This window comes from Pleurodeles waltl, chromosome 7 (assembly GCF_031143425.1).
Source record: "Pleurodeles waltl isolate 20211129_DDA chromosome 7, aPleWal1.hap1.20221129, whole genome shotgun sequence".
Classification (NCBI taxonomy): Eukaryota; Metazoa; Chordata; class Amphibia; order Caudata; family Salamandridae; genus Pleurodeles; species Pleurodeles waltl.
This window is the reverse complement of record NC_090446.1, coordinates 716,719,885-716,733,156: the sequence shown is the minus strand read 5'-3', so window position 1 is coordinate 716,733,156 and position 13,272 is coordinate 716,719,885. Positions and strand designations below refer to the sequence as shown.

Below are 13,272 nucleotides of genomic sequence, written 5' to 3'. Positions count from 1 at the left end.
GTCAGAGGGCAGTAGCCCCTTGCTACTGTCAATGAGGGTGGCTACATCCTTCCTGAGCCCACCCCCTTTGGGAAGGGGGGCATAGTCCTAACCGTATTGGTGCCTGTCCAAGATAGAGGATTCTGCAGGGAGGGGGTCGCTTCAGCTCTGGACACCCCAGGGTTTGTCCTAGCTGGAGTGGTCACTCCTCAGTTTTACCTAATTTTCCTGCCGGACTTGCCTGCTGCGGGTTGGCATCTCCACTAGCTGGAGTGCCCCGGGGCACTGTAACAGGAGGCCTGAGCCTTTGAGGGTCACCACCAAGTGCTTCAGTTCCTGCGGTGTGAAGCACCTCCACCCAGAGCAGGCTTTGTTCCTGTCCCCAAAGAGCACAAAGGCTCTTGTCCCAGGGGGTCAGAAACTTGTCTGCTAGTTGCGAGCTGACACAAACAAGTCAGCCCTACACTAGAGGTTTGGTAAAATACAGTAGGCATCTGTAAGATTCCCTCTGTGCGGTTTTTACAATAAATCCAACACTAACATCAGTGTAGGTTTATTGTGCGGAGACGTTTGATACCAAACTTCCCAGCCTTCAGTGAAGTCATCATGGAGCTGTGGAGTTCGTAATGACAAACTCCCCGCCCATGTACTTAATATGGCCACACTGCACTTACAATGTTTCAGAATGGACTTAGACACTGTAAGGGCATACTGCTCATGAATCTATGCCCTCACCTGTGGTGAAGTGCACCCTGCCTTAGGGTTGCAAGTCCTGCTAGAGGGGTGACTTACCTATGCCACAGGCAGTGCTTTGTGGGCATGGCACTCTGAGGGGGATGCCATATTGACCTTGCCTTTTTCTCCCCACCAACACACACAATCTGCAATGGCAGTGTACGTGTGTTTGTTGAGGGGTCCCTTAGAGTGGCACAACACATGCTGCAGCCCTTAGGGTCCATTCCTGGCCACAGGGCCCTTGGTACCCTCTACAAGGGACTTCTCTATGTGCCTGAGGTGTACCTATTGAGGGAACCATGGTGCACTTTTAGGGAAAGAACACTGGTGTTGGGGCCTGGCTAGCAGGATCCTAGCACACACTCAGTCAAGTTAGCATAACATATCATGCAAAAAGTAGGGGGTGGCTGCAACAAGGGCCAGTTTCCTACAACCATCCACTCCGGGTCTCCAACAGTCCCACCATGGGTCTCCAACAGTCCCACCATATCTAAATTATGGGTGCCTCTATCACCAAAGTCCTCACTCACATCCTGAACAAATCCTCCACCTCCAAGGCATTTCTGAATGCCTGGAAATACTTGATGGTCAACACACTGCTAAAATAAACCTTTGGAAGACCTCATTTAACTAGGTAACTACAACCTGATCTCCCTTTTATCTTAACCAGCAAAGGTCATGAAGAAAGCCATCAACGAGCAACTCAACACTTTCCCCCACTCCATACTGATCAGAAGAATACATGAAACAACCATCCAAAGACCCTGCTGAACTGGATCTGCTCCTTCCTCACAGGAAGAACACAAAACGTTAAACTACCTCCCTGCACATTAGAGGCCAAGAATCTCATATGTCGAGTCCCACAAGGATCTTCCCCAAGTCTGACACTAATCAACATCTACATGACCCTTGCAGGTGGACCTCATAGGATCACACAACATCAACATACTTTCCTATGCAGACAACACCCCACTGATACTCTCCCTCTCAGACAAGACCTCTACAATGAAAACCGGCTTCGCCAACTGAATGCCCACGGTAGCCCCTTGGATGAAATCAAACTGCCTCAACCTCAACAAGAAAAAACTGAAGTTGTGAACTTTGTAAGGAAAGCCTCAGCTTGGGACCACCCCAGGTGACCGATGGACATTGGCCTCATCACAAACAGCCACAGCAGAAATCCTGGACACATTCTGGATGTCAAGCTTGACTAGACAGCCCAAGCAAATGCAGTGACCTCCACCTGCTTGGCTACTAGTGAACACAAAGAAAATGGTTATACAGGCCCTGATTACCACCAGACTTGACTATGCCAATGCAGTATACACAGGATTTACTAAGAAGATCCTGAACAGGCTCCAAACCATCCAAAATGCTACAGTAAGGCTTACCCTCTACCTACATCGCTGCACCCATATAACCCCACATCTCAGAGAAGCTTACTGGCTATGCATACACAAATGTACCCAATTCAAACTCCTCCACACATACATACAAAGCACTACACAACACTGGCCCTGCCTACCTCAACAGCCGCAAAAAGTCCCACCTATCTCCAAGGCACCTCCACTCAGATGGACTCTAACTAGCACACGTGCCCCCCATCAACCAAATGACGCCGGAGGCTGCGCCATCTCCTACACCTTCCTCAAGGTGTGAATCCACCTCCCATACCACATAAGGGCCCCTTCTTCACTTCTAGAGTTCTTGCAAGATGCTGAAGACCTGGCTTTTTGAATAATCACACCAAGAAGGCAGCTGACGATCTAACTGCAAAGCACCAGGATACCCACAAGGATGATTGGGAGGCTTATTTGTTGGATGGGCACAGCTGGACACAGAGGAATGTTCATTAAAAAGTGGTTTCCTGTCCCACAATAGGGTGGCACTAGATTCCCCCAAATCGGTTCTACATACAAGAGGCTGAACTTGAGAGGTGGGTCTTTATGACTCCTTCCAAAGTTTGCAAAACGTAAAATCGGATCTCTAGACTCTGTACCCCCTTCTAGTTCTTTGAAAAATATATACAAACTGTTTCAGAAAACCTGTGAGAGAAGGCAAAACAAAACATTTTTTGATAATTTCTCTGACTAGCATAACTTTGCATTTTTGTAGAAAAGCTTGTTATTAATCATTTGAATTTTTCACTTCACTGTACACTTACAGTGCAGATGGATGTGTGTCACTTGTTTTTCCTCAAAAGAACTAGACAAAATATTTTGGTGCCTTTCTACATATTATCTAAGTGTATTAGTAAAATAGGTGTGGAATGCATCAAGTGTATGTGGTTTTTGCCATACAAAAGGAAGTGCTACGTGAGGGTCTCATTTAAACCAGTCCATGCATAGGACCATACACTAAATGAGCATCAAGACACAAACTAGAAACAGCATTATGAGTAAAGTGGTGCCTACATTAACACAGCATCTAGACTATCACTGAGGGGGCTAGAATTAATGGAAATATTCATCTCACATTCAAGAGCTCTCGTCCCCATCCCCGTGAAAGCAGTTGCAGTAATGAAAGACTAAATTACCATTTTTATTAAAACCGCTATATGAAGCTGGTGACAATGAGATCTTCCTCGGACGGAAATGATGAGTAATACAATCTCCAATTATCTGATTTATGCAATGAATAAAATTACAAGTATAAATAAAAACAGGCAGTGGAGGTATACTTGAATTTTATACGAGCTAGGGTATTCGATATTTGCATATTAATTTACTGGGAGTATTCTTTGGAACTGCATATCAATTGTATGAAAAACCGATGACTAGTTCAAAATATATAATAATAACATTATCCAATTTTAACATGATATTATTTGTCAATGTATCATGAATACAGAACTTCGCCTCCTCAAGCAAAAATCTGCATTGTGCATCTGATGACCGTAGCTCAATGGTCCTCTTTTGTGCTTCTTTTTGTTGGTCGACTAAATGCTATCACTAGCTACAATGCCTGCGTTAGTGGATCTGGTAGTCAGGAAGGTGATGCCTCAGATTCCCACTCTGAGGCATCTTAGATGCCAAGGTGACTCACTTCCGTTGTTCTATAGAAGCGAGAAGGAAGAGCTCAAGCTTTCGCCATCTGGCTCTACCATGCAGGCCAACATTACTGCTTTTCTGTGCACGCTGTAGTCAGAACATGTCCTTCATCCTTAGGAAGCTGACACAATATAGTGAAATATCCTGAAGGTGGAATTCAGGATTTGAGTTATGTTGCGGTAATATGTTTGACACGTGAAGTGTCCGGTTAAGACAACCATTACAACAGGTAGCCAGCCCATTCCCGAACCAGAAAGCTCTTGAAATTACTTAACTAGCAAGAGAGTTGGTGACGCAATAAATACTCTGCAGTGCTGTACAATGGGCACAGTAAAACTGAACAACTTCATAAGATAGGCAACACGTTCTTTAAAGCTACAAATCAGAATTACTGTATATCAATATACAAAGCGAGCATATGTTATTTGGCAGCAATAAAAATGCAAACGTACTAACTGTGTATTTTCAATCGTATTTTAGAATAATGCAAATAATTAGGTAACCTATAGTTCAAAATAATATCTTTGATGTTCCACAAAATGGCAACACAGAAAATAATTATTTGTTTAAATCATGGGCACAAACATATTCAAATTAACTCCCTTTCGGTGTTCTCCTCGTTGCCAGGACAATCTAGCAAAGGAGAAGAGGTCATTATGCTTTACACAATGGTGTAAAACAGATGCAAATGTGAGGGGCCACTTATACCGTAATCTCGGTTTGATCTCAGTTTAATAGCAACAATGTTTTATTTAGGATATGAAAAGATTGCTGGCCAGAAACTCAATTTTACTAAACAGCACTGGGAGCACTGGCTTATGCGGCTAAAGATGATGTTTGGCCTCAATGTCTAAAAGAGAGAAAAATGCACAAACAGTGTGATAATTCTTTTCCTCAAACTTGAATTGGAGGGAGAAGGGAATGCTAGGAATACTACCAGCACAGCGTAAAAACAACTGCTTTGTATGGTAACCCAGGCTCATTTTTAACAGTAGGCCGAGTACATGGATTCCCTTCCCAAGCGATGGGTGACAAAAGTCAAATCAATAACACAAATGAGAATTAACACACACTATTAAGACACACATATGATGTCGATTTGTATGTGATCTGGATGGCTGGCACTCGGTTTGCAGGAAACATTTGTTTCCCATTCCGTGTAAGTAATGATCCACATTCAGACTTAAAATTTGATCTACCTTTTTCTAACCATGAAAGCTGCACAAACACTAGAAAGAGTGACGTCTTCTAATCCATTTAGAGCACTCCACAGACTTGATTCAGAGATCAAGGGGTGTGCATGTTCTCGCATCCACAGTTATCCCCATAACTGTGGATGCGAGAACATTGCAGTCAAAAGAGGGCTTCTGGTAGCCATGTTCCACAATACAAGGATTACGCCAAACCAACAACTAATTGGTGAGAAATATCTACTTAGGAATTACTGACTGGCACTTGGAGGAGCTATCACGGGTTTTTACAAGCTGCATGAGCAGGCCACAGTATTTTGTTTAACAGTTCTGACAAGGTTCACGTTCTCTATGCTCAAACACTGGACAATGGCAGGGCAGGCTCATCATTTCACATCCAGTCACTGAGCTCTTGTGTAGCCCCTTTTAATAACAGGTAAGCGCTTTACCACAAATGAGGTATAGTGACAAAAACCCTTTGATCAGTTCATGCCTGTCTTCACATTCACATGACATATTAAGAGGAAATCGTGGATTATTGCATGCCCTAAATCCCACTAGGCAGGAAGTAAAGGATTCAAACTAAAACCTAAGTGGGTTCTATTTCTTGATTTGTTCCAACCAGAGCACTTCACTTGACCCAAAATAATAAATTCCTCAGTGTATGGAGAGTTGCAATCTTAGATTTAGCCCCATTACTTGAACCAAACTGTTACTACCTATCACTCATATTAAGGCATGGGTATCTCTGCTGGGTGCCTTCCCTTTCTACCATAAATGCACTAAGGGTAATGAGATCTCAGTTTATCCTAACCTGTTCATGTGTGCCCTGGTAAATTGCAGCTGAGCACCTCATGGGATGCACCGTCTCACTATGGTGCACTTCTTCCAGGTGGTAAACTTTTCTCGCCAGTGTGGCCAAGGCCAGGGACACATCTTCAGACACAATAGGGTCCAGGGACAACAGCCATCAGAGAACCGAGCAAAAACTTAGAATAACTTGAGACTTTTTTATTTTTATTTCGGTCATCACTTGATTACAGAATACGTTTGCTTCATTTCCAGATAATGTTTACAAAAAAAGAATAAAACAAGTAATAGAAAAAAGTTGTTCTTATTCTGGTCAGTCTTTAGAATCCACAGTATTAGCTGCCATGGAAAGAGTGCTACCTTAAGGCAAATCTTGTCCCATGCTTTCCCGTTACTCCCAATCCCATTTCCTAGCAGAGCAAATAATGTTCTGCCAAAATGTTGCTGCCGTCAGACAGGAAGATTTTTATTTTGTATATTTATAAATTCAATACACTGGTGCTGTTGCGTTGTGAATGTATTGCCTCAAATGGTCCGGCCTGTCAAATTATGTGATAAATCAAGTTTAAATATGAAACCACAGGTACTTCAGTGTATGGACTTAAGACAGGATTGTAGTGTATATTTCTGTTGGGTACATGCTATGCACCAGTAATTAAACAAGTCTTATTTTTGGTCTGTATTTTGAACATTACGTTTCAGTATTAACAGAGTGAATAACTTAGTTTTTTGAGACTTGCAAAATACACCAATGTGAATATTTAAATGCCTTGGACGACGGAAGAAACTTGGAACAAGGGGCTTTTGGGTAGCAGTTTACGAGACACTAAAGACGAATGAGCATTAACAAGATACCACCTGCTTCAGGCCTATAAAGATTGGTCTAGGGCGTACAAGTTTAGGATTGCACAAGACTCAAGTCTTACCTTATGACTGCAAACATGGAGTTGAAATTCTTGCACTCCCGGCAATGGAGGGATATTTTGATGAAATGCTTCACAATCTTCATCCTTTTCAGCTGGTTGTGCTCCCTCAGGATCTCTGTGGCCACCCAGAAAGTCTCCTGGTTAATGACTTCCTCAAACTGCTTTAGGCGTGCATTGCCAGTTTTGGAGGCCCTTTTGTACAGGTCATCGATGTACTCGGTGGGCTCAATGTTACGGAAAAGGTCAAAATCTCTCATTGAGAGCTGGGTAGCGACCTCAATGGTACTCAATTGGAGAAGAGAGATCTGGCTCTCTCGAAGAAGCTCCTGGGCATCCTCATCGGAACACAAGGTCTCAGTTTCCATGTTATTTTTTAGGTAGTACCTCGAATAAAAATAAAAATAAATGATTTAACGTCAATAATTGTGTTCTGGAGCCTGAAATATAAATACCCTTGCATTAACATTTTACAATCCAGGTATTATGCAAAAATTGTGGAGCCATATAGAAATATCAATAGTATCTTACATAACTTCAAACTCGCATTTTAAAGAGGCATAACAATCACCAGTGCAATTGTGGTAAAACCTACTCTTTTTATTTGATTGTCGTCACTAATCAAAGAAGATTTTTCAAGGCCCTACAGCTCTTTTCAAAGTATGTAATCTGTTTTTCACACACTGGATGCAGATCTTCTGACAGCATAAACACCTTAAATATTATAATACAACAAGCACCTCCTACAATAAGAATTTAACCAGATTGTGGAGCTGGGTTTTTCTTTCACCCGTACGCCAGAAAGGATACTGTTGATTTATTAAGTGCAAATGGCAAACATAGTCAACTCAAAATACGACTAGCTTATACCTTCACATTTACCTAATACAAGGTCATCAAAATATTTTATAAAGGGCCATCTTCATCATGTATTTAATTTAACTAATTCACTTTTGCAGTCATGCTATAATTTTATTGACCAAGCACATCCCTTACAGGAAATACATGAGTTTAGAGACTGAGGGCCTTATTACGACCATGACGAAGGGGTTTCGTCCATCACAAATGTGACGGATATCTGTCTGCCGTACCACGATCTCCGCTGAATATAATAGGATCATAATATGACGGACAGGATATCCGCCACATTTGTGTTGGAGGAAACTCCTCCGTCAAGGTCGTGGTAAGGGCATGAGTTTCTAAAGTTCCTTTTTTTGCATTTCTAGTACTTTCAAAATGGAGAGGACATAGAAAGAAGTAAAAAACAAAAAGCTATACAGGAATGAACAAAAGAGGTAAAACCAGGTATTTAAGATATGTCACTTTACAATGTGATTTTCTTCTTTAAAGAAATGTTTATGAATGCGTTTTCAAAGACAACTTTTACACCCAAAGGTAGGAATTTATGATAAATGTACTTATAAAATAGTAACATAGGATAATGGACTTAGCATCTGAACAATTAACCAACTGGGCAACCACTACAATTTACTCATTAGGCTAGTATGAGATTCTGAGATGCAATTGAGAAATAATGGGCATAATACTGAACCACACAGCCATATCCAACTGAATGAGTCACCTCATTTTAATTGACTCCAATCACAGCGGAATCATTCTTGCCTTTCTAGGCAATAGTTCCATTGTCGAGCCTGATTTCTTCTGCTCCTAGATGCTCAGTGGAGCTGCCCAGAGAGCAGTCCCGGGTGCACAGAAGATGGTGTTTTGCCAATTCAGATACTATTTACAAATAACAGTGGAACCAGATGGAGTTGGAAAACAAAATAGCACATTTACCTCCCATTGAGCTGTATCCTGTCGGACAGCTTGGAGAACTGATCTGGAAGTCTCCTTTGCTTTATGACACACTCCGGACTGACAGAAACTTCACAAAGCGAATACGTCTCGGGGACTCCTGTCAAACCGAATTCATGCAAGGCATGGGTCACAACTTCTTTAGCAGTAGTGTCTTTGCTGATGATAATGTAGCAACTTTGTTGATCGGCTTTGAAAACTCGAATGACTTGATCTGGGACATCTAGGACAGAACAAAAAAATTATCCTCCAGGCTTGCATCAAAACAAAACCTAGTTGCTAAGGACCACACCTTTCTCTGACTGTCTAAAAGTTACCATATGCCTCTGTGCTCACATATTCATGTTCCTATGCACAATGCTCAGCTGGTCCTCAGGATCAGGTCTGAGCTCTAAAAATACTGCAGTACAATAACAGGATAAATTAATAGGATCCAATTTGTTTCCTGACACACAGCAAAATGGTCATTGACAATGTAGAGAAGCTTTGATTGTCTTCTATTTCCACGAAAGGTATTTTCTTGGATTACATTTACTGCACAGACTCATGGGATCAAAAACAGATCATAACATCACCAATGTGTTTGACAAAAATCGAGCTTCGATACTTCATGGTGCAATTGTGTAATCATTCCAAATCACTGACCTACCGCACAACTACAGAGAGTGCATGTGTGGGAGTGAGCACCCATGGTGGGTGGGTGGTTTAAGGTGAGCAGAGGACAAGTCAAGCAAAGGAACTAGCTTAAGCTCACCAAACTGGAGAAAAACTATAAAAGTTTTGTGCTAACAAAAATAATGTTTGAAGATCGCAATAAAGAAAAATAATTTGATTGTGTGTATGCACACAGAGTGTGTGAGCACTCAACAGTCGAGACAGAATTCATTTCTGTCGTTAAACATCAATGCAGCTGCAAGATCGATAGTGCGCTATATGGATTTTACAGAGAAATAAATGTCAAGGGATCGATAAGAGTAGTTGGGTTGCAAATTGTGATCTGTCACTTCCGGGCAATATGACTGGCATCTGATACAGCAGCACCAACTCCTAGTTTTCATCTCCTTCACTAAATTACAAATACAGCACCAAAAACCAGATGAGGAAGTCAATAACAGTTCAAAGACTGAAGCGAGCAGCATTATAAAGAATCAATTGGCTGGCCTGCAACCCTGTGTTAAGGAACATGTGCTTCAGGTGGCAACTCTACTCTCACTTGAACAAGAGCGAGGAGTGTTCCTAACACTGAACAAATACTATAAACATTCTTAGTCTGCAGGACAAACATCTACTCTTGAAATGTCTCATCAGGGAAAACAGAGCAACCGGAAGGAGGAGACGAGCAACTGGAAGGAGGAGACAAACATCAATGCAGCTGCAATTTAAATAGTGTGCTATATGGATTTTACAGAGACAAGCTGAAATTCTCAAATTTGTAGTTATCAAGCCTTTGATTTTCACATAAAAACAATAAATGTTACTTGTAATGGCAATGCACTCTTTTCAGTTATTTTTACAGGTGGGAGTCTTATTCATACAGGAATTTTACTGTTTTATTTCTTGCACTCTTCGTAGTTTGTGATTTCCTCTTTTGCCCGGAACCTCCCACAGGGAGTGGTGAGGTCACTTTTGTTTGCCACAGTTGTTGATTGCATTGGCCAACTTTAGCTGCTTGAGTTAAGAGCACGTTGTGCTGGGCTCTCTACAATGAAACATGATTAGGCATCAGTTTCATTAGTTATGCAGTTACTCACTGATGTAGCAAATCACATACCCAAAATCTGCCCATTTCTAACGTTTCTCTGAAAGTGCATGTGCAGGAAACAAAGTGGAGTAGAGTCACTGAACAATGTAAACCTAGTTAGGAGGGCAGGGAGTAAAACAAGAATTATATGGGTTCAGATGTCTTCTATGTTTATGGCAGTTCTACAACAGAAGGTCTTAAAGCACTTTTAGGACTCAGATCTTTAGTCACCAAAAGGTCAAATTTGAGTACATGACAATTTTACTCTTTTGGTGGTAAGACAGGTATATCATACCTTGGTAATTAAATATAAGAGTAACAAAACCATTAGGAAGCCACATAATAGTATCCAGGCACACAGTTCAGGCCCATAGGGAACCTAATGTAAGACTCATTTCAAACCGAGATAAGGGAATGCAAAAAGTCAAAGTTAGGAGCTAGCACAGAGCAGGCAGGATTCCTTATGAACAATATACTTACAATATAAGCCAATTCCTGCAGGCAATGGAAACAAGAGAATACAGTCAGTCAAGACCACATGCTAGACACTGTGTATAAAAAACACTGTTCATTTAGATCTACAACCTGCGAGCGTTTTCTAACCCGGTCGACATTGCACATTTGTAAAAGATGTGATAACATATGGATTCACCATAATTTAATTAGAAATTATACAGAAAAGTAAATATTCAACAACGAAGGGTACATTTTTCCATCCCTTAATACTTCCTGGTTATGGAAGTTAATTAGAGGCTTTGGCATTTCGTTTGCCTACTTTTGAATTTTTATTTGCAATGCTGTTATGATGAATATTTTATGCAGTACTGACAAATGAGCACACTTTAAAATTTATGTCAGAGCATTTGGATGATCTGGCATTTTTAACAAAGTAGCCAAGACCCAGCCCCGACATAGCATCTGAAACAGATTCACATAAACCTTGTGGCGACATCCAATTTCATAGAGATGCCTATATTGAAATTATAAAAATATAATTTGACCCCAGACAAAATAATATTAACAAGGACAGCATGCACCTGCATTAGGAGCATTTCTGGTAACAACGGTCCAGGAATCCTGGGGGGCTCAGGTATTGTTATCTGTTAGCGGAGAGGCTAAACTAGCACCGCGGTACAACTACAGAGGGCAAACGATAGGACCAGTGAACTTGTGTGGAAAAATGTCCAAACTGAATCCTGCTGCACCCACAGCTGCTTGACTGCCTTTTTCCCTCCCATTGTCTCAAATGTCCCATACGATGCTAAGAGGACACTCGGGTGGTTCAACAAGAGTTATTTGCACTATTAAATGCTTGATGGTTTATACAGATTTTTGTTGTAGCCTGTACCTTCATAAAATAATTCTCCCTTTTACCAATTTATAACACAATATGTTACGGCTGTTACATACGATTAAACTAAACGAGAAAAGAGGAAACCTGTTATATTTCACTAACAGAAGCAGCTTTTGTCTCTCTCTCACCAAACCACACCCACGTCCAGGTGGTGTTCTAAGAAATGTGGTTTGACTGCTATATCACAGATGAATATATGCGTTTCCTATAATTCATCAAAATAATGCATTCCATGTAGCACTACTCGGATGGCAACCAAGGCATGTAGTCCAACAATAATTACCCCTGTGATGCCATAGCAAAATGAAGCGGTAAGCAACATTTATTTCAGTTTCGTTGGGGTGGAAGACAGTGACTATTTAAACACTGAACGTGCTTCTGAAGAGGAGTTGATCTAAAATTAAAATTATACTGCAATTTGTATTAGCAAATGATACTTAGGGAGGAAAGTTAAGTGATGACCAACAGTGGTATCTTCACAAATAGCTGGCTTTGTGACCATTTATGTTTTAACTGTTTACATTTTAATCAATTTAGGTTTAAAAATCAGGAAGGATATAAGCAGGTTAAGTACTGAGTGAATCCACCATCAGTAAGGTGCCCGCGTACCTGTAGGGTTAGTGAAGTCTAGCATGCTAGTGGTAGGCTGCAGGAGATCAGGGCTGCTGGATGAGAGTGTTCCAGGAATGGGCATGATGGCCACGCTGTGCCGGCATTGTCTTGTTCCAACGATGCTGTCGTCTTGGGACTGGCTAACGCTGCCATCACTGCAAGATATCATAGAAAGTTAGGTCAGTCGCATTTGCAAACACACTGAACACAGTTACCCGAACCTGATGATTTAGGTTCAAAACCAGGAACGGGAAAAACAAGACGGTAAGTAACAAAAAGTAAAAACAAGTCAGGAAATAAAGGGATATTACGTCCTTTATTTATATGCCCACAGAAAGTTAAGGAAATCCCAGTGGCCCGAAAATATTCAACAATCATTAGTAGTATTGGACAAACACCCAAAAACATTAGCCTAACACATTAGCCACCTTGTCTGCAGACTTGTAGGAACTGAACGTAAGCCTGGATTTAACAAGTAATGATAAAAAATAAGTGAAAAATCAATTAAATACCCAAGTTTAATAGAAAAGGGATTTGCATTATGTTCTCTTCAATGCATACCACTGCAGCAGCGTAAAGCTATCTATGAAGTGTCCAGAAGGTGAAGGGCGACATCTGTAAGTAACGGGTTATTGCTGGGCAAGAAATTAAAGGGCAAGCTCACAATGTCATCCTTTCATAGGCTCCAGCAAAGCCGGTGTCGATTTTTTGCAAAAGTAGGGGCAACTCTACAGGAAAAAGAAAGGGCTTCCCCTGTATACCTGCGTGCCTAATACGAATTCTGCATCAGAAGATACTTTGGCAAGCTGTACCAGAGACCTTTCATCAGTAAACTAAAGATGAGTTTGCAGAGGACTACAAAAGTAAAAGTTGCTCCAACTCATACTCCTGCAGTGTGTAATTCATAACTAAAATAATCAATGTAGCCATGTCACAAAGTGTCAGAACACTTGACACTCTACCGAAAGTATGTAGTAGTTACCCAGAACCCTGCATTATCATCGTAAAGTCCATCTCACATCCGCAATGTAGTCACTATAAGGAGTTCGTGTTAAACCTTATT

General features: G+C 41.2%; 1 protein-coding gene across 1 annotated transcript in view; it reads right to left on the bottom strand.

Moving 5' to 3' along the window:
• Positions 1-13,272, bottom strand: part of RAPGEF6 (Rap guanine nucleotide exchange factor 6) — an 822,369-nt gene that overhangs the window by 137,090 nt on the left and 672,007 nt on the right. The window contains 3 exon segments of the mRNA XM_069201702.1: positions 6,691-7,074; positions 8,485-8,725; positions 12,207-12,364. Of these exon segments, the coding sequence (XP_069057803.1) occupies positions 6,691-7,074; positions 8,485-8,725; positions 12,207-12,364 (783 nt within the window).